Here is a 20,857-nt window from a genome sequence, read left to right on the forward strand (position 1 = left end):
AAAAAAAAGAAGACACTGAGGTGCTGGAGCATGTCCAAAGGAGGGCAACAAAGCTGGTGAAGGGTCCGGAGCACCAGATTTGTAAGGAGAAGCTGAGGGAACTGGGGCTGTTTAGTCTTGGAGAAGAGGAGGCTTAGGGAAGACTTTCTCACTCTCTGCAGCTCTCTGAAAGGAGTTTGTAGTGAGATGAGTGTCAGCCTCTTCTCCCAGGTAACAAGTGGTAGGAGAAGAAGAAATGGCTTTAAGTTGTACCAGGGGAGGTTTAGGTTGGATATTAGGAAAAAAATAGGTTGTCTAGCATTGGAGAAGGCTGCCCAGGTTGAGTCACCATCCCTGGAGGTATTTAAAAGACCTTCTGTAGATGTGGCACTCAGGGACATGGTTTAGTGGTGGACTTGGAAGTGGTAGGAGAAGAAGAAATGGCTTTAAGTTGTACCAGGGGAGGTTTAGGTTGGATATTAGGAAAAAAATAGGTTGTCTAGCATTGGAGAAGGCTGCCCAGGTTGAGTCACCATCCCTGGAGGTATTTAAAAGACCTTCTGTAGATGTGGCACTCAGGGACATGGTTTAGTGGTGGACTTGGCAGTGTTAGGTTAACAGTTAGACTTGATGATCTGAAAGGTCTTTTTCAACCTAAACAATTCTATCATACTATATAATTGACAAAATAAAGATGTTTGTTTTGTTTTGGTTTTTTACCTTGATGACTATGAACTTGGTCTTAGATACTAAGATTACAATGCAAGTTGCAGATGCTTAAATATTGCTTTGAAACCCCTAACCATGCTTTTTGCAATGAAGCAATGACTTTTATTCATCTCGCTTTCTGCATTCCTAGAATTGTGCCAAGAAGCCTCATCTGGTGAAGTTTTCCTGCTGGCTTCAGCAGCTCTTGCCAATATTACTTTCTTTGATACCATGGCTTGTGAAATATTGCTCCAGTTAAATGCAATGAAGATTCTTCTTGCAGCATGTTCAGACAAACACATAGTGGATACTCCATATTCCCGAGATCAGGTGAGCAGTTCCTCAGCAAGATGTTGTCTGAGCACATTTGTGTAAAAGTCAACAAGTTTCAGCTCTTCCTGTTTTGACATGGTCAAACCTAAGCTGCATTCATGAATCTGTTCTTGTTTCTTTTCAATATATAGCTCTTTCGTTATCTGCTTCTGTTCCTTTTTGTTATGAACATTATAAAATATGACAGCTTTTAATATGATCTTTTTTTAAAAAAGTGAAGATCCATATTTCTAAGATACTAGAATATTTTTTCATCGTGAAGATGGCCAAGCAGTGACACAGAGGCCCAAAGAGGCTATGGAATCTCTGCCTGTAGAGGTATTCAAAACTTGACTGCGTAGAGCTTTGAGGCAAACAAAATGTATACGGAGACTGAAGCCTAAACATGCAATTGTCAGTTCAAAGATGAATTAGCTCCAAAAGCTGAATTTAGGATCTGATCTTCAGCCCATTGACCTCGGTGCTCTTTAAATCAAGTCCTCACTGTATAATAAATGGTTTGCAAGTTTTACTGGCAAATACTGCTGATGTACTTTTGCATTTCTCTTTCTTTTTCACCATTTTTTTTTTCATAGACACATGTGTGCTAATGCATAGATGAAGTCAGAGGGAATTCTTTTGTTCCTCTCAGGTACTGCCATGCAAGTGGGTGCTGCAGAGGCACTACTTAATTTGGTATCTCAGTGATTAATTTAGCCTCAGCACTGTAACGAGTATGAGGCTTGAGGGTTTCTGTAGTTACTATTAAGGGGTGGAGGTTGATAGTCTGCTCAGTTAACCTGCTTCTGTTTATGAGACACTGTGAATATAACTAAAACTCCATAATTCAGGCCTCACAAGCCCATCCTCCTCCCACCTCTGAAGCAGCCAAAAAATGATTTATGGTAGACCTAGGATCTTCACTGCCACAGAAAACTGTGTGTGCTTAAACAGGAGGCAGACCATGGAAATCAAGGCACACGGGGCCTTAGAAACTGATTGTTGGTATTCTGGGGGGTTTACTAGGGCTGCTTTAGCTTATATTGTTAGCACTCAGTAGTTTTCCAGCTCAGAAGCGTTTATGAAAATATGGAGTTTAACCATAATTACTATTTTGCTCTTTAGGCAAAGTCAAGGACATCAGCTTTAGTGCTTGACATGGCTGCATAGCATTATTGTATATTTACAATTCTTCATGATCTTTTTTTATTCCTCCTGTACATTCTCGTAGTTTTGATTTCCTTATTCATTTATGCCCTCATCTTAATTCTGCTGTCAGCTGTGAGTTTGCAGTTTTCTCTGTGGGTAGCATAGCAAGCTCCTTCTTTGTATGAGAAAGGCAAACATTTAAAGAAATATGTATGACTTTATTAGGTAATAGACTAGTTCCAGGCCTTTTGCAACTTGCAGGACATCTCATTAGCTGGAGGAACAGAGAACTGAGTGGCTTCCCTTCAAGAATTGACAAGATTTCACCCCCAATAACCCCTTATATTCCTTCTTGGAATGACAAAATAGAACAGAAAGATATAATGTTTTCTGTGGTGTGCTGCAGTAGCTTTCTGAGCTGATTCCTTGTTATTTTGCAGCAGTGGAGGCTGTAAAATCTTGTGTTCTTCTGTTACTGGGCACCTGATGTTGAAGTGGAATCTAAGTGCTGCTCATCTTGTCTTTAAGAGCCGTCAGTATTGCTAGTCAAGCAGTTTTGGTAATACAGCAGCCTTAAGAGAAGTCTTTCTTCGAGTTCCTGAACAAGTGTGTGTTTCAGTAGATTGCTCATATTTCAAAAACATAATTGTTTCAGTGTTATATGGAGAGAGGGGGCATTATTTGCTAATTATGACATTTTATGGAATATTTTGCTTTTTAATTTGCTCTGTGCCTAGTTGGTGCAATGAGGAAAACACCCAGCTAGGGAGAAAAGCAACACTATGATGCTATATTTTATTAAGGGTATTATAAAGTGCTGTTTTAGCTTTTTATATATACACTTTAATTCCTTTTAGGTACATAATAGAGTTACTAACTTTTTCCGTTATATATATTATCATGTCCCAGCCAGTAGACAGACATTTGCCTAAGGACACAGATTAACATTAACTAGGTTTTGAAATTTTTTGATTCAAGGTTTTATTTTGAAATATACAACCACCGTAGAATATATTTTTATGGACTAATGTCCATTCTGAATGATCAAGTCTTCCTGACTAGTAAAACAGTTTAATTGGAATTAAGCTATACTAAATGGTGAAAAATCAAAGAAGATTCATAGCAAATACGACAAAATACAGTCTAATTATCATTAAATATTATAAAAGAACCCCTAAATCTTAAAGGTCCTGGTTTTCATACAGAGCTTTAATTTAAGTAGCACAATTATCTCATAGAAAACTACTCAATATTTCTAAATACATTACTACTTTAGCATTTCTGCTGATTTAAGAAAATTGGCTGAAGCATGCTCACTATAAATGGGTGAAAGATGGCTGAAATGCAAGAAAGGAGCAGTGAATGTTGTTTTCCTTTGTGCCATTTTCATTTCATCTTAAAGTCACACTATGATCTTCTCTACAGTCTTTCTAAGGACAGGTAACACTGATTAGTTATGACCCCCCATGACGGTATACATAAATAACATTCTGCCCATGAGCTGGGTGCCTGGAGAAAATACTTTCCTGCTCAAGCATGTCTAAAAGCGTTCTGTCTTTTGAATTTTGAAAAGTTTTTATCTGCAAATGGTAACAAACTTTTCCTGCCTTCGCTAGCTGAAAACCAGCCTCCTTCCTCTTTCATTTCCCCAGCAGTGTTAGATGAAGTCAGGTAAGAAATCTAGAACTGAGTGCTCAACTTAATTATAAACAAGATAATCATTGTTCATTTTATAGAAGCATGTATTCCTTCTGTAACCAGCAGTATCACACTAAGATTGCTTAGTTTTATATTCAAATATTTTATATAAGAGTTATCAGATAAAGCGGTTATTTCCAGACAACATAGCCTATTGTGTGGGGTGAAAATGGATATGAATGTGCCATGTTCTTTTTGCTTGTTGCAGATACTTATTTTCTGTATATCAGGTTGGGTTTGTTTTTTTTTTTTACTTCAAAGGAGCATGAAAATATCCTTTCAGAAGAGTTCATGCCTAAATTCAAGTGTAATGTATACAGTCATGTGTCTTAATAGAGTTTAAAAGCACTGTCAGAACAAGGGTTTAGCTAAAACCCTTATCATTCAGGGCCATCTTGACTTTAACCATCATCTTAAACTCTACATAGAAAAATATGAAATATGTATGGTTTTGCACAGTATGTTTATGTATAATAATATTTTTCTCTCCGCATTCCCACTTGTCTCTTCAGTGTTGCTAGTATTCTCACCTCACCTGTGAAGTTGTGGAGGTATAGCCTAACAGCTTGTGATCTGTTATTCAAGCAGACAAAGAATTAATGTGTACTGAACACATCCATTTTAAAGTGACTATTTCTAGATCTAAAATCAGTAAACGATGTTTCAAAAAAAGTTTGAGGTGGAGAAAAGTTTTAAATTGGAAGGAGAAAATTGAAATTTTTGCAGCTTTTTTTCTGCTAAATTCTTTCCTCTTTTTTTTTTTTTTTTTTTTTTAATTGGTGTTTGGGAGATGCTGCAGGCTCTGAAGCTGAGACCTTCTGTCTCATTTAAGATTTGAAACCCTTAATACTATTCTTCCTCAAGGTTCCACATCCTTTTCTCTGCTCTTCCATTTTTTCAGGGCATTTGCCTTTTTCCCCCTTTTTTTTTCTCTTACATGGGAGATTGTAGGGTCAAAAGGAGAGCGGAGAGAGATGTTACTTTATCATAAACAAGTGTTGATATTTAAATGTTGCCTAATACCCAGTGAAAGACTTTGAAAGCAATGATTTAATGAGAAGAATATTAACAGGTCTTTTAGACTTCCTTTGAAAAGGAAGCACTTGCAGTACTACCTCTCAATCTGAGTTTCTTGAGTACTGGGGAATTTATTACTCTTTGCCAACTGCTTTTTGTCTCTGCTTGATGTCATGAAGACTGGGGGATTTCCAGCTGCATTTCATTAAATTGCTGTCCGAATTTTCCCCTATGTATGGAAGCCAGTATGGGCTAAAAAGAACAGGGAGCTTGAAGCAGAGTTTGAGCAGTACAGGCCGTCTTAGGTGCCTGTCTTCCTTACATCTGACAAGAAGTATTAGACAAAATCATTGCAGGTCAGGGAGAAGGCAGCTAATGAAAAGTCATTTGTGCTTTTGAAATCTCTCTTCTTGGAGCAAAAGAAGTATGGAACAAGGAGCTCCATCTCCCAGTTCAATTGGAAGAGGAATATCCCTTCCACTGCTGAGCCATCATCAGCTGGTCTTTCTCGGAGAAGAAATACATGTGGTACCCTGTGACTCCATCACTTATGGCATTTTACATGAGCAGCCAGTGCCAGTGTCAGGAGCAAAGCTTGGTAGTCTGCCTTTGTCAGGTCTGACTTCAGTAGGCTTAAGTTTCCTGTCTAGTTCTTGAAAATTATTTTCAAAATCAGCAGCAAGTAATATCTGATAGTCTCAAATGGTTCAACTGCATACTTACGCATCCTTTCTTCAGTTCAACACATTTTGTATATTCACATACTCTGGATAAAAATGCAACACAAAGCCTTTACATAAGGACAACTAGGTCATAAAAGGATCTGCTCAGGTTTTTTGCACAAATCTCCATTAATATCCAGCTCTGATGCTAATATAATGATGACTAGATGTGTGGTTAGTATTGCCTTCCCTCAGTGTGAACTGTGATTGGAAAACTATACACTTAAAATTGTGTGATCCTTTCCAATATTGACTAGATCACACTGAGAAAATATGTTTTCAACTAATATAGCTAGAAAGAGAGGTTATAAATTACATAAGTTAAAAAAGTTATTAAAATAAATTGAACAAGAAACAAGACTGCCAGTAACAGATGCAAAAAAAAGGAAAATTAGGCCAAAAGTCGCATGACTGTATCTGAACTTTAACCATGCCATTATATAATTTATATCCTAATTAATTTTCTATGTGAGACTGTAATCACTTCCTTGATGGCCTTTTTTTCTTTTTAACTGGTTATCTCTGTCTTTGCATATACATTTGAACAATGTAAAAATATAAGTAACAGTATTGACTAGCATTATGTGGGCAGTGTTACAGATCATTACATCTCAGGTGTCCAACACTGACTTTCTCTCTTAAACGCTACATTTTTTTGAGACAAAATGCCTGTTTCATTACAATTCTGCCTTTCACATTTAGATTTGATGCAGGGTAAGACAATGTGCTTAACTTGCAAAGCAAGAGGTTCTGTTTGAAGAGTAAAATCTCAGCTGAGTTGAAGAACTCTGCTGTTCTTTCCTAGCTTAGTCTGGTGAGGTTTTAATTCCTGGGGTCAAATCCTAATATGGCTGCTGCTCTGATTTTGAAGAAGCAATTTAACTTCTCTGCATTTTTGTTTAATCATCTGTAAAGTTGGGCAAACATTGCACCTAGTGTAAAGTCTCTCTGGAGGAAACATGCTATGTCAGCACAATTGCAGCTACATTCTGCCCTTGCCTGCCAGGTTCACGGTATAATAAGGCTGGTGCTGGGCTGTTTACTGCAGAAACTATAAACAAGAGAGTTTGCTGCAGGCTGTACCAATCATAAATCTGTAAGTCAGAGATGGCTATGTATTCATTTTGCTGTATTTGTCATCTTTTGGTCTTCAGTCCTTCAGGAAATGAGTGAGCAGATTTTGAGCAGCCTTCAAGTTTTGGCACTGGTCTTTTTTTCCAAAACTAGGCAGAATTACTGCCTTGGTGAAGGCTGTGATTTCAATCTTGGTTCTGAGAAAGTGAGCTTGTAAACAGTGTTTCTACAGATTAGAGTTTCTTTTTTCTTTTTCCTCCACAAGTAGAAAACTATTATCTTCTAGGAAGGCACCAGAAATGACTAGTTTTCTGCACTTTCTGCCTCCTCTAAAACGTTCGTAATTAAGTTTCCTCTGCATACTCAAACCCTGGTTCCAATTAGACTTGTTTCCTATGGCTGTGCATTGGCTTATGCTGAATTGTGCTCTGCCGCAGGGAGACCAGACATCTTAGGTGTCTTTGGTTGACTGAGTCAGTTTCAAAACCTAAGAAGCTTTCTAATACCATGAGGAAGTCTGACAGATAATGATTATCCCCCCGCCCCATTTTACATTTGAAAGACAGAAAACCGTGTCCTTAGAAGTGAGGGAGGAGACCCATGCAGGGTGCGTTTCCTATATGCTTCTTTAAAACAAAGTATGAGGGAATCTGTTTTTTCTGCCTGTTTCTTAGCTAGATTAGTTAGCAATATGTAGTACAGTAAATAAAAATGTAGTAAAGACATCTTCCATTCTAAAGATTCCTTTAATTGTAGTCTCTGCTGATCTGCCTCAGCAGTCCAAGATTATAGTTCCCTGTCGGTCTCAGATTAAACCTAGACTTACCAAGCTGATTCTGTCCCTGTTACTATAGTTTTATGGGGATGTTTGCATCTTTCATTCAGAAAGACCTATTGATCTGGTGTACTTATTCCTCTTTCAGGAAGAAAACTGAATTCCCAACCACAAAAAAAAAAAAAAAAAAAAAAGGTGATTAGAAGCAATGTGAATTAAGTTTGTTTTCTAAAGATTTCTTAGCAAAGCTTTTTCTCCCAATAAATAGTGTCTTAAAAGGTTTTTCTACTTAGACTTGATATAATGCCTGTTCTTGACCCCTGCTCTATGTACTCTTTTGCTGTTTCTGTGTGGATTGATCTTGAATTGTGAAGTTCAGATGTTTTTGGTTTACATTCAGAAACAAAAACTCTATATTGCTTCTGATTAGTTGTCAGATGCCCTTTCGGGGTGTCTGCAAGATGGAACTTTGCAGACACACTCTGATTTATCCTTATATCATTTATTTGAATGAATTACAAAATACTCTTGTAATACATAGAAAAATAATTTTACTTAGCGATGAATCAGCATTGAAGGAGTAATTAACTAAGAAAATTAGCGATTCTATATTGATCTACTTTGCCACTCAGTTAAATTACTTGCTAAGGGTCATTTTGAGCTTATGTCCTTCTATTTATGTTGGAACTGCCAATAAAACCTACTGAACACTATGCCTTTATTATCAATAAAGCTATATTAGCATCACATCTTTCAGCTTTGTAGACACCTCCCCGTCCTCCAAGAGAGGTAAGTGACCCTCAAATGTGGAAGATATTGCCTCTTTAACAGGCCAAAATCTGCGCTTTCATCTTCCAAATCCAATTGCATCTTTCTTCCTGAGTAGCTGGTTTCACAATGATGAGAAACACTTATAGATCATCTTAAATCTCCCAGTAAGGGAAAGTTATCAAAGCAACCTTCTCTTTTCTATGTGCTTTTTAGGTTTTAAACTCTTTGTTAACTAAAGCATTTGAGATTTACAATCTCAGTGTATGTATCTTAGTTTATAATAAAGCATTTTCATTTAGTTTTCACTTTTGCAACAAAGGTTCAGTACCTTTGTGCACTGGTTAATGAGCATTAGTCACAACTAGTCGTTTAGAAGGAAAAGTGTGACTAGAGTGTTAGTGATTATTTTTTTTTAGCAAGAGAATTCCCAAATTAACTGTTGATATAGAGATTTTGAACAAAACTGTTTTAAAAGTTCTTAATTAACCATGGTTTCTCTAATTTAAATCACTCTTGACAACTAAAATTCCTATGGTTCAGTGCAAAGCAGGCTACAGAACTGAAAAGGAAGGTTCATCATTGACAAATTCAGTATGTTTGAAAGGCTGGGTGAGTGAAAGGAAACTGTGGAACAAAAATCACTTTTCAAGTTATAAAAATAGATTTTATTTTCTAGAGTAACCAACAAGATTAGCACTGCCAATTTTACAATAATGGATGATATCGTCACCACAAGGACGTACCTGTTTACTTATATTGCCTATAGAAATAAATTTTTAGTTAGGTTTTAGATTAATTTCCAGGGCAACTGTGAGACTAGCAACACGATCCTGTACTGACATTTGAAAAGTATGAAATAGCTCTATTATTTTTAGGTTTATTAAATAGGGAATTTTTCTACGGATCTGAAGGGGCCCCCCTTCCCCGCATATATATCTGCATACTCTGTCTACCAACAAATGATTTAAAGGTGTACTTTTAAAGCTACTTTATTTTGGGTATGGTTTTTACATTCTGAAAGTTAAGTACTTTGTTTCTTGGTCTTGTGAAAAGTCTTAGTAGTCCCAGTGGAACTATCTGAATGTTAATATTTTGATAAGTTAGTGCCTCTTCAAAAGGTGCTAAACCATAAACTGGTCAGAATTCTTTTCCTGGCATTTCGTGTTTTACTGTGACTCACTACTATGTGGTTTAGGTACATGGTGCATAGCACGTCTTTTTAACAGGTAGGTGGTGAACACAGGGGTAAAACCCAGAGGCCTATTCCTCTGGTTGTTTTGAATAATTTGGCTTTCATCTGGTGTCAAAAAATGTATATAGTTCATTATTTGTTGAGCAGGTCTATTCTTCTATGGTGTACATTACTAGTGGTTTTAGGGCTGCCAGTTCTCTCGAAGAACCAGGTACCAGGTTTATCAGAGTCCTGGAATAGAGAAACACTTACGATTCTTGATGGATCTGGAAAACAGAGACTAGAGTGTACACTAGCCTGGGTTAGTCTGTTAAAGAGCTCTGCTAGAATACAGATACTGGAGATCCATGGATCAAGATCTAGCTGCAGAACAAATCTGTTCAGCACACATCCTGGCACTGAGTCAGGGAACTAAACTGCATAGGATCAGCCCTTGCAGCACCTGCGAGGCAGCTTCTAAGGCAGTCCACTAAAAATCGTCCATTAGATTTGGCAAAAGAATGTAAGATCAGTAGTTTCATTAAAAAATTCCACATATGATGAAGCAACTTTTTTAATTTTATATTTTTCCCTCTGGAAAGTCCGTGTCAGTCTTTGCACATCCGCAGGTGCCACATATCAAGATATCACTAGTGTACTGGAGTTTGTGGGTGGCTACAGCACAGACTTTCTGCATGGTATAGTAGCACAAATGATCAGAGCTCATGTGTCCTGTCTTTGGGATATGTTCTTTTTTATTGAGCTGACTACAAGTTCATTGCATGGTTTAGGAATTCGGAAAAATTGCAAGAATCATAAATTGTCTCAGGTGCCAGTCCTTTATAATCTTGGAGTGTAATTTTTATAGATGTCTTGAACAATTAAAGCATTAAAGCAATTGATATTAAATATTGCAGTTGAATAGGAGAGATTCCATGTTAAATATATTCAAGCCTATCAATAATTACAAAATCATTAAAATTCTAAAAGAGGCTTTGGAATATCTTTTTCACAATAATTTTCACCTAGTTTCTTGACGGAAATGAGGCTTAGACAGTCTCTTTTATCTGTATCTGTGGGCTTCATGTCTCACAATAACATCTGAACTGGTTTGCAGATTCAACAGGACTTCACTTATTTTTGAGAGACTGCTTAAGTTTTTATGAAATTTGAAACCAGACAATGGGAAAAGAGAGATAAAAACTGCAGCATGAGCCTAGGTATGATTAGACCAAAAGAAGTCTACTGTGGGAGAGATGCCACTGGAAAAATTCTGTTTGTGGCTTTTGATCAACTCTAAATCCAAGAGAAATGAGACTTCATTAATACCAGCGCTCACAGAAGTGTTACTTTTCAAAGCAAATTGAATCTACATTTAAGTTTGTGTTTTCCTCTAAAGAGTTCATCCTCAGTATTAAACATCCTTCAACTTTGGTCTGCATTACAGAAGAAATTTTCATGGAAGCTGTATGTATAGTGAATTTTAAAATAGACAAGTATAGGGTAAATAAAGCATTTAAAGTCAACTTGTATTCAGCTTGCCTGTTACGTGCTTATGTTGTGCTATTTCACGTTACATTGTTGACATCACAGGAAAATGTGACTTCTTTGAGGAAAGAAAAATATATCCATATTGAGTGAGCTATCTATGTTTTAACTGCCTTTCAAATCCTACCAAGATTTTTAAAAGATAATATAGGTGGAACTTGATGGTTATTGATGGTAAGGGTCTTTTATAAACCCCTCTGGAGAAAGTTACATGTAAACACATTAGGCTAGTCCATAAATACATTGCAAAATATAGGGGCCACATAATCAATGCAAAGGAAGTATAGATAAAACTTCAAACAATTTTTGGTGTCAAAAGACACACACAAAATATTTTTATGTATGAAAATACTTATTAGACAAAATAACTTGAAGCAGTGGAATAATTGGCATGTATTCAAATTGTGGTTAATTGAATTCTTCATCTGTGGCTTAGAGAGCCACATGGGGTACAGATTCTGCATAGAGGAAGCAATTTTCATTAACAGGATATAATTTAGAATGAGAAAACATATACACTCTGCCTGAAACACAGTTAATAATTAATATGGAATAAATACATAGACATATACTGAGTTGCCATATTTCTACCTGTCACTCTGTAGAGTTTCAGCAACTCATTTGCATCCTAAGTAAGTGTATTTATTCAGAGAGATGACACTGTAACACTGCCTTCAAAAGTGGAAGACCTTTATGTCACAGCAATGAAAATGAGTCATCCTTGTTATTAAAATGGCAAAGTGAGATCAGAATGGTGATTTGATCTCATGCCTACTTACGTCTAAGAAGTTTGCTTATTTTTGAACTGACACTGTACCGTTAAAATGCTGATAACTAGTTCTCAAACTGATCATTGAGGCTGGTCAGTGTTTCTCAACTAGAGTAGAGAAAATGAAAACCTCTGAAGAAATAATATTATTTATATTTTGTACTCTAATGGTCTATAACATTTATTATTTGATCCCTCACATATGCTGTTAATGCTGAGATGTGTTTGCATGCAGAAAGCAAGTTATTTGGAGGATAAAGTAAAAAATACTATCTTGCAGGATGTATGAAAGTATGTGATATCAATGAAGGAAATAGGTGGTTGAAAGCCAAAATTTCCACATGATCCTGTCTCTGTCAACAGCTCATTGCATCACTGTAAGCAGGTTGAGTTACACCTAATCTTGAAAACAGGGCAATCTTGGATAAGAAATTCTGTAAATAAGGATCTCAAAATGTGCTTTGGCCTCAGCTCAGGAAAGTTATAAATGGATTCTTAGATACAGCTCATTTTGGGACAGTACTTTGGCGTACACACAACTTGTGGCTTCAAGAAAACTGAAAAGTATTCCTTAAATTCTCCCTTTAATGAAGCCTCAAAACTCCACATCAATTGCGAGGATTTCTCAGCATTTTTATCTTCCTCTTTCTAACAATTTGACCAATGAACAAATCTGCTGCATAGATCTCTATATGACAGACTTTTATGCATGCATATAGGAGCATGAGGAAAAGAGGTTTTACTTTTGTTGTTTGGATTTCAGTTAGTCATATGTAAGATAAAGACCCCTGAGAAATCACAAAGGTGGGAATAGACTGTTCAGCTGAAGAATGCTTTGAAATTTTATTGTGCTTGCCACATTTCTGCCATACTGATTTTATAAACCACAGTCCTATTTAATATTACTGAATTGTTGGGCGATACTTCATATTTTCTTCTCTTTTTAATAACAGGTTGTAACAATCTTGGCAAATATGTCTGTCTTGGACCAGTGTGCTTCAGAAATAATTCAAGGAAATGGTATGTATTTTAGCTGAATTATATTCAGTATTGTCTGTGGAGAATGTGTGTAGATGGGAAAGTAGTGGTTACAAGGCAAAAGAGAAAGGCTTTATTAGTAATATTTGGTTTTGCATCCTGTCTCTGCTGGACATCACACATTGCTGCAGGGTGCAAAATGAGTCCTTGGGATGGTACTATGTAACTGAAATGAATTACCACTGCTTTAGAAAACTTTGCATGTATGACCATACTGCTGATGTTCTCTCTGTGTGTGACATTCCTAGACAGAAAGCAAGGTAGTACAAAGTGTTTTAGCAAGCTTTGTTCTAGTAATGACATTGTATAAGGTGGCAATTCTTACCCATTGAAAGACGTCATCTGATCCTGAGCCGTGCATACCTGCATTTTGTGCCACTTTTTTCACAGATATTTAGAAGTAGTACACATTTTGAAGCATTATTTTTTTATTACTATGCAGCTGTTGCCAGGTTTTTTCCACACTTCTTTAAATATCATATTATGACAAACTTGTGTTGAAAAAACCCCTAGGTGTTACAGGCCCTCCAGAAATCTGAGAAGTTACATTAATAATTCTGTGGGTAGGGATAAAGGAATGTATAACTGCCTTATAAATACAGCAAATTCATGGCCAAGCAATATAGTAGGACAGGTTTGGGGTTTTTTTTTCAGTGGGAGAGGCTGGGGAAGGAGGGAGAGATATTAACTTGCAGTGAAGCTTCACATATTGCTTTTTCTGTCCTAGGAATATCCCATCCAGACTTTTTAAATTAAGGTTTGGATAGGAATGGTTTGTGTCCATTTGAATCTCAGACATGGGCTGATTGTAGGTGAGAGAAGGGGCTTCAGAAAGATGTGGGTCTTGAAATAGAATTGACCAATTCCTATGTAATATTGGATTTAGAAGCTTCCTGCATTTCAGTGGAAACTTTGAGATCTATGTACACAAATATGGCTGCAAGGATCAGGCACAACTAATCTACTTGATGTGATCCATGTGTGCACAGAGGAAGTGTGTATTTGACGTCCTTGCTAAGGTGGATAGATCATAGATGTTGCAGTTTGAAACCAAGTGACAATGCGGAGGCTGGATTGATCTGGATACTGAAGAAATTTTCACAGGCATATGTAATTTTACAAATTACCAGACTTCCCTGTCCCATGCAGAAGACAATGCAGTGAGGGGAAGGAGCAAGGCAGGTTAGCATGGTGATTTCTTATATGATCTCCTTGTTGCATGGGAGAGATGGGCAGCCCCAGAGAGAGGTTGCTCAGGTCCACATGTTGGTTCCTGTAATGCTCCTGGTCCAAGCTCCCCGTGTTTCTGGTTGCTGGAGAGCTGGTCCTGGACCTCTTGGTACACGCACATGAGGCTTCCCTACCCAGAATATTTTCTAGAAACTGTTGGCAAGACCCTAACATTTCCCAGACAAGACCCTAGGTGCCTGTAATTATAGGACTGGGTAGAGAATACCCTGTTTGTCTGTTTGACTTGTACTATTGTTTTCTGATTTGCTGTTAATACTCACAAGCCAGATATGCCCTGGATTGTTTATCTGTTAAGAAATTGTTGATCTGTTAACCATGAAGGCTATCTATTTCCTTGAACACACCAAAACCTGTTTTATTGCTGAGGGGACGGGTGTTTGATCATGTTTCATCTATTTCTACTACAGTAGAAACTTGATTGAAGTTCATAAAATTGTACTAACAGCTGTGGCAACTAGGCCTAACTCCTGCTAGATACTGCTGTAGGTGGAGATGTACATATGGATTGTCAAGCACAATGTGATGAAGTAAAGTTTGTGTGTGCACTCTATAATGGAAGCTCACATAGAAGCATTTGCCCCCAGGTTTTTGAGAAGGGTTGACACTCACCTTGTGTAGAAAGGCTTTTTGTGTCTGCCTGATGTTGTAATAATCAGAAGCTGGTCAGAAGCCAGATTCACAAACTGAGAAGGGTCCTTGAATCCTGGAGAGTTTATATATATTTTCTTCTCAACTCTGACTTTTTTGTATGTCGATTGATTATTATCTAGCTGCATGATTCTGATGCTAATTCTCTTAATTATTTATGCAAATGTTCTAACTGTTAAAATCCTCTGATGTTACCTGAAGTAATCTGAATGCCTAATAGCATATGGAGTCTAATAGCACATAATTTTCCTTACATTTTAAATAGTCTAGAAAATAGAAATCATTACAGTTTCACCTGCTTTTGTGGTGCTACAATAAGAATATCAACTTCTACAGGCAACAGTAAGTTAATGAAACCATTTTGACAAAGATGACTATGTCTTCTGAAGTGAAGAGTTAGTTGCACAGTAAACTTCAAGGGGAAGAATGTCATCATTTCCCCCATTAAAGGATTCCCTATTCTAAAATACCTGTAAGCAGTCTGAGACGGGAACTTTTGAAGGCTTGCTTAAATATGCATAAACTGAAATAAAAAGTTTTGCTTCCTTCAATTCAAAATTTCATGTTAAGATCTGAAATATACAGGTGTTGAAGTTAGTGGTTACCTTCAGGTCAACTTAGAAGTAAATAAAAAATTGCATTTAGTTGACTGAAATAAATTTGTGAAATCCAAAATACCAAATTGTAGAGGAGTCAAGAAGTTAGAGGAGGGAAGTTAACACATTTTCTGCTTCCAGGAATTCTGTAGCTTCCTAGTGAAGGCAAACTTATGTACAGAGCAAATGTGCCTGAATGCTGATGGCCAAACTGCCATCCTCATATATGCTTTCTTCATGCCCTATTTTGTATGTATTTTACCTGGCTTGTTTTTTGCCTTTACTTTTTCGGACTGAGTATTTTTGTTGGAGAGAGGATAACAATGGCTCTTACATCCTTCTAGGTGTTCAGCTTTTAATGGAAATGCTCTTTGAAAGGTCATCTTCAGGAAACTCAGCAGAAGCTGCTGCTTGTGAGCGAGTCCAACAGAAATCTGCAGTTACGCTGGCACGACTCAGCCGAGATCCTGAAGTGGCAGATGCAGCCGTAAAACTCAGCTGTAAGGATGTTTGCTAGTTTAATGGCACACTGAAAAAGAGGGAGCAATTGCCAGTCATAGAGAAGCTCCTTTTAATTTTTAGCCTCCCTTGGAACACTTTCTGCAATAGATTTACTACACAGTCTGTCTGGAGAGTGACTGAGGAGGTTGCACTAAATGAACCTCTGGTTCATTTCTCAGAGGAACCTGAGGTGCAGCATCCACTCAACACATAACTGTGGCAGACTGTGTCAACTGACAGTGCTGCCTCCTCCATTCCTTCATTTAAACCCTTGTGCAGGATCTGTTAGTGGACAGAAAACTCGGACCCCAGCAGGTTCGGATGCGGTGATCTAACAGTAAGGAACCTGTTCTTTTGGCTGAAGTTTTTTCATAGGGAAGAAATGGAGGTCACAACCTCCATTCTGAAACAGCAATAGCGGGTAAAAACAATGTATGTATTTATTTATACATTAGAACTATTAGTTATGTCTGATCTGAACTGCATAGCTCTGTGGACAGTCCCTTAAGTATTTGCATAGCATCTTTGCATTAGAGATCATATCTACTAAGGAAGATAAATATGAAACACCTAAAAAACCAAGACCTCACCTCAAAATGAGGACTTTGTTTTCTAAATTCTTTCTCCTGATACTGTTTGTGCACTCAGGTATTCCTCGCCTAATTAAACTTTGCAGATCACCAACCGAAAGAAACAACAGTGATTCTGTTTTAGTGGCATGTCTGGTAGGTACATTTAATTTTTTATTTCATACTTATTCTGGAAAATGCAGAAAAAACAGCCCTTTAGATTTCAAAAGGCATAAGTATTTCAGGAGTGAATTCCTGCCAGCGTCTCTTAATTTTGCCCTGAAGTGTAATCCTGTACAGCGTCAGTTACTTATCCTCCGGTTGAAGATTTAAGCACATAAGGAAAAATGGCTTCATCTTGACATTACCGAGCACTAAAAAATTTCAGTGGAACACTTCAGAATTTAAGGTGTCTGTGATTCTAAATTCCATTCTCTGATGATGCTGTGTTTGCTGCATTAAGCCTTGAATCACAGGGGTAGCAGCCCTTTATCTGCACACACTCCTATGGATGAAAATATTTATGTAAAGAGGCCAAAGAGAGGAAAGGCCATTCTTTGCTTTCACTACAGTCCTTTTTTAATTTTTTTTCTATTTGAGTCTCCAAGACAATATAGTGTCCAGCCAAGGAGTGGCCAACAAAAGGTTAACACTTTCTGTGCTTAAGAGAAAGATCCCAGCTGCTGGCTCTGCACTGCATGGACTGTGAGCCCCCGTCGTCTGTCAGAGATGAGTAATCTCACCTAGCCTTCTGACCAACAAGAGTGTTCTGGGGGCATGGGTCATGTAGGGGTAGGAGATAGGTGTTGATGAATGAAGATTGAAGAATATTGTTTGACAGTGCTTTTTAGTATTGTTATTTTTCATGTAAAACTTTGTTATTGCAGCTTTGATTAACTGCTAGCTTTATACCAGCACATGAGGAGTTTTGCTTGTTTAATCAGGATTCATTCAGGATGGAGAGTATGGGAGCATAAGAAATGCTGTGTTTATTATTCATACCTGCCGAGAAGGCATGTTGATTGTGTATGGCTACAGCAGAGGCCACAGAGTGATGGCAGCAAACCAGACTGTGGTTTTTCTGTCTCATTGAAGCTGTTGCTGCACATTCCTTGAATTTATGCCTATTACTTGAGATGTTACCTACCTGCCTGTCCCAGCAATACTACTTCTCCTGATATTTTGGTAACTGCCTGATGACACTTTCTGATAAACATGACAGAAATATTGCCCTTGAGAAATAAGCTACTTCGGGCTTTGATAAGTATTGCCACTAAAGTCTGAGGGATTGTAGTATTTGCTGGTTTTAGTTTGGTTGTTTACTTTTTGTATTCTTTGAAGCAGGCAATTAACTCTTGTGTTAGTGCTGCATTGGCAAACAGCACAGAGATAAGCTGATCACAACTATCAGATCTTGCTAATAGAAGACAAATCTTATACTTGAGGAAAGCCAGCCTGCTTTTCAGTTGTATGTGCCATGTCAGGTTGCTAGAAGGTATCTAATGGATGTATATTTTTCTCCAGTGAGGAAAAAAAACCCCACAACTTCTTAGAAGGGGAGATTTTATGAAGATAATAGTAACATCAATGTGATTTTTATTGTGCAGCCTCATAATCGGAGCAACTGGCAGTTTTATTTGTTCCCAAATGGTTTGAAATGTATGGCTTCTTTCTACTAAACTAGTATCTAAAAGATTTCTGTTACGGGCATTGCATAAAACTTCAGTAGCAGATGTTTTCTGACTCAGATGGCTTATAGTTCTCATAAATAAGACAAAAGCTGAGAGTTGAGATACAAAGAACCAGCAGGAGGTATGCAGCAGATTAGAGAAAGGTTTACAGTCAAAGTGCTATTACTCTCACCTCTGTGTTCTTTGACACCATGCTGTCCCTGCTGCTTTGGTCTGAGAGTAATGTACCCAGAAAGAACTGTCATTTAATAGCTGCATTTGAGGGGAAATTAATCTCGCAGATGAAGACAGTAATGGGAGATCAACAAATCAGAAGAGTCTATAGACTCACACTGTCACTGTTCAGGTTTGAGTTTTGGCAATTATTTAGGAATAATTGTATTGAGTCCTGCAATGAAGACTTTTCAAACCTTAACAGTATTGAAATTGTTTTGTGTTTTTCTAGGCAGCCTTACGGAGACTAGCAGTTATGAGTCCTGATGGACTTGAAGATTCAGATTTTCAGCAGCTAGTGAAGCCCAGACTTGTGGATTCCTTTCTGCTATGCACAAATATGGAAGAGAGCTTTGTATAAATGTGAGCCAAAAAACATTTGAAAAAATAATAAAGGTGATAAGCATACAGCGAAATAATACATACACAATTTTATTTAGTTTTAGTTCTATTGTTATTTATGGCTTATTTATTTTAAAACCATGAACACGTGGTTTGTAGGAGCAAAGAAACAGAATAAGCAACCTTGTTTCAGTGAGTCGCAAAGGTAATGTTTTATTTTATTTTCCTGCCAAGACACATCAACAGACCTTATCACTGCAATCTAACAAAATGTTCTTGTCTTGTTTCATATAGTTGAATCAAGGTAGCAAAGCCAAGAATTTGGTGCTCTGATGATAAATGCTTCTAATAGTGTTTTATTGCTGATATTTTTCTACTGTTGGAACATTTTGCAGGGTTTTTTTAAGAAACACTTTAGTCTCATGCATTTGCTGCATTAGAAGAAAAATAATCCTTCAACCTGGTGGTATGTACTCTGAAATGAAGGGAATTTGCAGATCAAGTCCAGTTCTTAACTATTGTTATTTTTTAGTAGAATTCTGAAAATACATAACTGTGATTAGCTGAGAGAATTGTTCAGAAAATTTTCCAATACTGGATTGAAATTATGTTAGAGGACATTCTTACACTGTGTAAAGATGGGCTTCTTTAGAGGATACACACTTGCAGCAACTTTTATTTACATTTACTGAAATTTCCTAGAGAAATGAAGAGAATTCTAGAAAAATCTTTATGAAATCAAACACACATAATCAATGTGAAGGTATCTACGTAAGATTTAAAAATCATTACATGCTGATAATTTTTCCTCCTTTACAAGCCTTACAAGAACTGGAAGTGAGCATGTCCAGGCATGTTTTTAATATTCAAGCTACTACTTTTGTGAGTTGTGCATACATACACTAAATAATCAGAATAGAGTAATTGTAACTTGAATTTCCATTTTTCTGGTTTTTGTAGCTAGTCCTGTATTTCTAAAACTGTCAAATGGGACTTTCAGGAGCTCATGAAATTGATAAATGGAGATTTTACCAAATGTATATCAACATAAAGAATAGAATTGATTGTAAAATAGGTTTATTCTTTTCATGAACGTTCTTCTTAAAACTTGCTTTTCCTTTTCATCAGGAAACCATATAACTTCAAAATTACTCAGCCAGCAGTATTTCAGTGTTTTTCCCTCCAGCTTCTCACAAAGCACTCTGTAGATTAGGAAAGTGTATGTAATTTTTTTTCGTGATAGCTTGCAACTGTTGCTCTGGCTCATTTTATGATCGGCAACATTAGGTACTAGGACATCTGCCAAAAAAGTAAGTACATGTCTTCTTCACTGTACTTACTTTGTAGATATGTTAAGCAGCTTAATTCATTAGTTTTTATTTAGAAATACATGGTGTTTAGATGAAAGGCACCAGGAAATTGCTAAGATGCAACTGCCTTCTGCATTTTCTGTCTGAGAAATGTGTCCTGCTTCAAGCAGTGATACATGGTGGCTACTTTATTCTCCCCTTGAGTATATGAGTTAAGAAGTCTCTGCCTTAACATCTCTTCCTTGTGATCTCTTCATTTAACTGTGAGCTCTATCTTGACTGAAGTTTTAAAGCATTAGAAAACATACAATGACCTCTGTCATAAGCAGTCACTCAAAGATAAGCTCCAATTCAGATGTTTCACAGATGTAATTTTGTAATAAGAGCAGAGATTAATTCCACTTTGTTTGCTTACTTAAACTCTGAGATTGCTAAAATATACTGTACAGCTTTAAAAGTATCAGAGAAGTGGCGGACTTTAACACTTTCCTCACTAAGCCAAAATGCATGTATGAACCATGGAGGCTTTAAATAGTAAATGCAACATTCTTGGTGTAAACAATGAACTGATACATCTCATTAAAAAAAAAATGAACTCAGTAAGGTCCCCTTGCTATCATGATATAGTGTGATAATTGCTAATAGAACACAACACATGCTATTCTGTTTTGAATGTGCTGCACTGAACCTCATTCTGATAACTGCAACACCAGAGAAATGAGTTTGTAGATGTGGTACGTTTTATCCTATAATACATGAATGTAAAATCTCATTTTTTAAAAAAAAATGTCCACACATGTAAAATAAACTGAAATATCTATTAAGAAAATGCCATTATAACCCATAATGTTCTAAACCCATTTCTAACAAGTCAATCAAATATTCAGTGAGCAGGCCAGTAGCAATGAATGAGTTTAATTTGCTTTTATTTAGAATAATGTTAATCAACATCAATTGATTTTACTACAGATGCCTTTAATCTGTAAACATACGGCCATAATTCTG

At 36.9% G+C, this 20,857-nt stretch overlaps 1 protein-coding gene across 1 annotated transcript in view; it reads left to right on the forward strand.

Annotated features, from left to right (window-relative positions):
* The window catches only part of INSC (inscuteable homolog (Drosophila)), an 89,748-nt gene extending 70,997 nt beyond the window's left edge, over window positions 1–18,751 (forward strand). The window contains exons 8-12 of the mRNA XM_010024420.1: window positions 839–1,017; window positions 12,647–12,713; window positions 15,571–15,726; window positions 16,376–16,452; window positions 18,433–18,751. Of these exons, the coding sequence (XP_010022722.1) occupies window positions 839–1,017; window positions 12,647–12,713; window positions 15,571–15,726; window positions 16,376–16,452; window positions 18,433–18,561 (608 nt within the window). The 3' untranslated portion in view covers window positions 18,562–18,751. The remainder of the gene's footprint in view (window positions 1–838; window positions 1,018–12,646; window positions 12,714–15,570; window positions 15,727–16,375; window positions 16,453–18,432) is intronic.
* The last annotated feature ends 2,106 nt before the right edge of the window (window positions 18,752–20,857 follow it).

This window comes from Nestor notabilis, unplaced genomic scaffold, assembly GCF_000696875.1.
Source record: "Nestor notabilis isolate BGI_N333 unplaced genomic scaffold, ASM69687v1 scaffold6501, whole genome shotgun sequence".
NCBI classification, from domain to species: Eukaryota; Metazoa; Chordata; class Aves; order Psittaciformes; family Psittacidae; genus Nestor; species Nestor notabilis.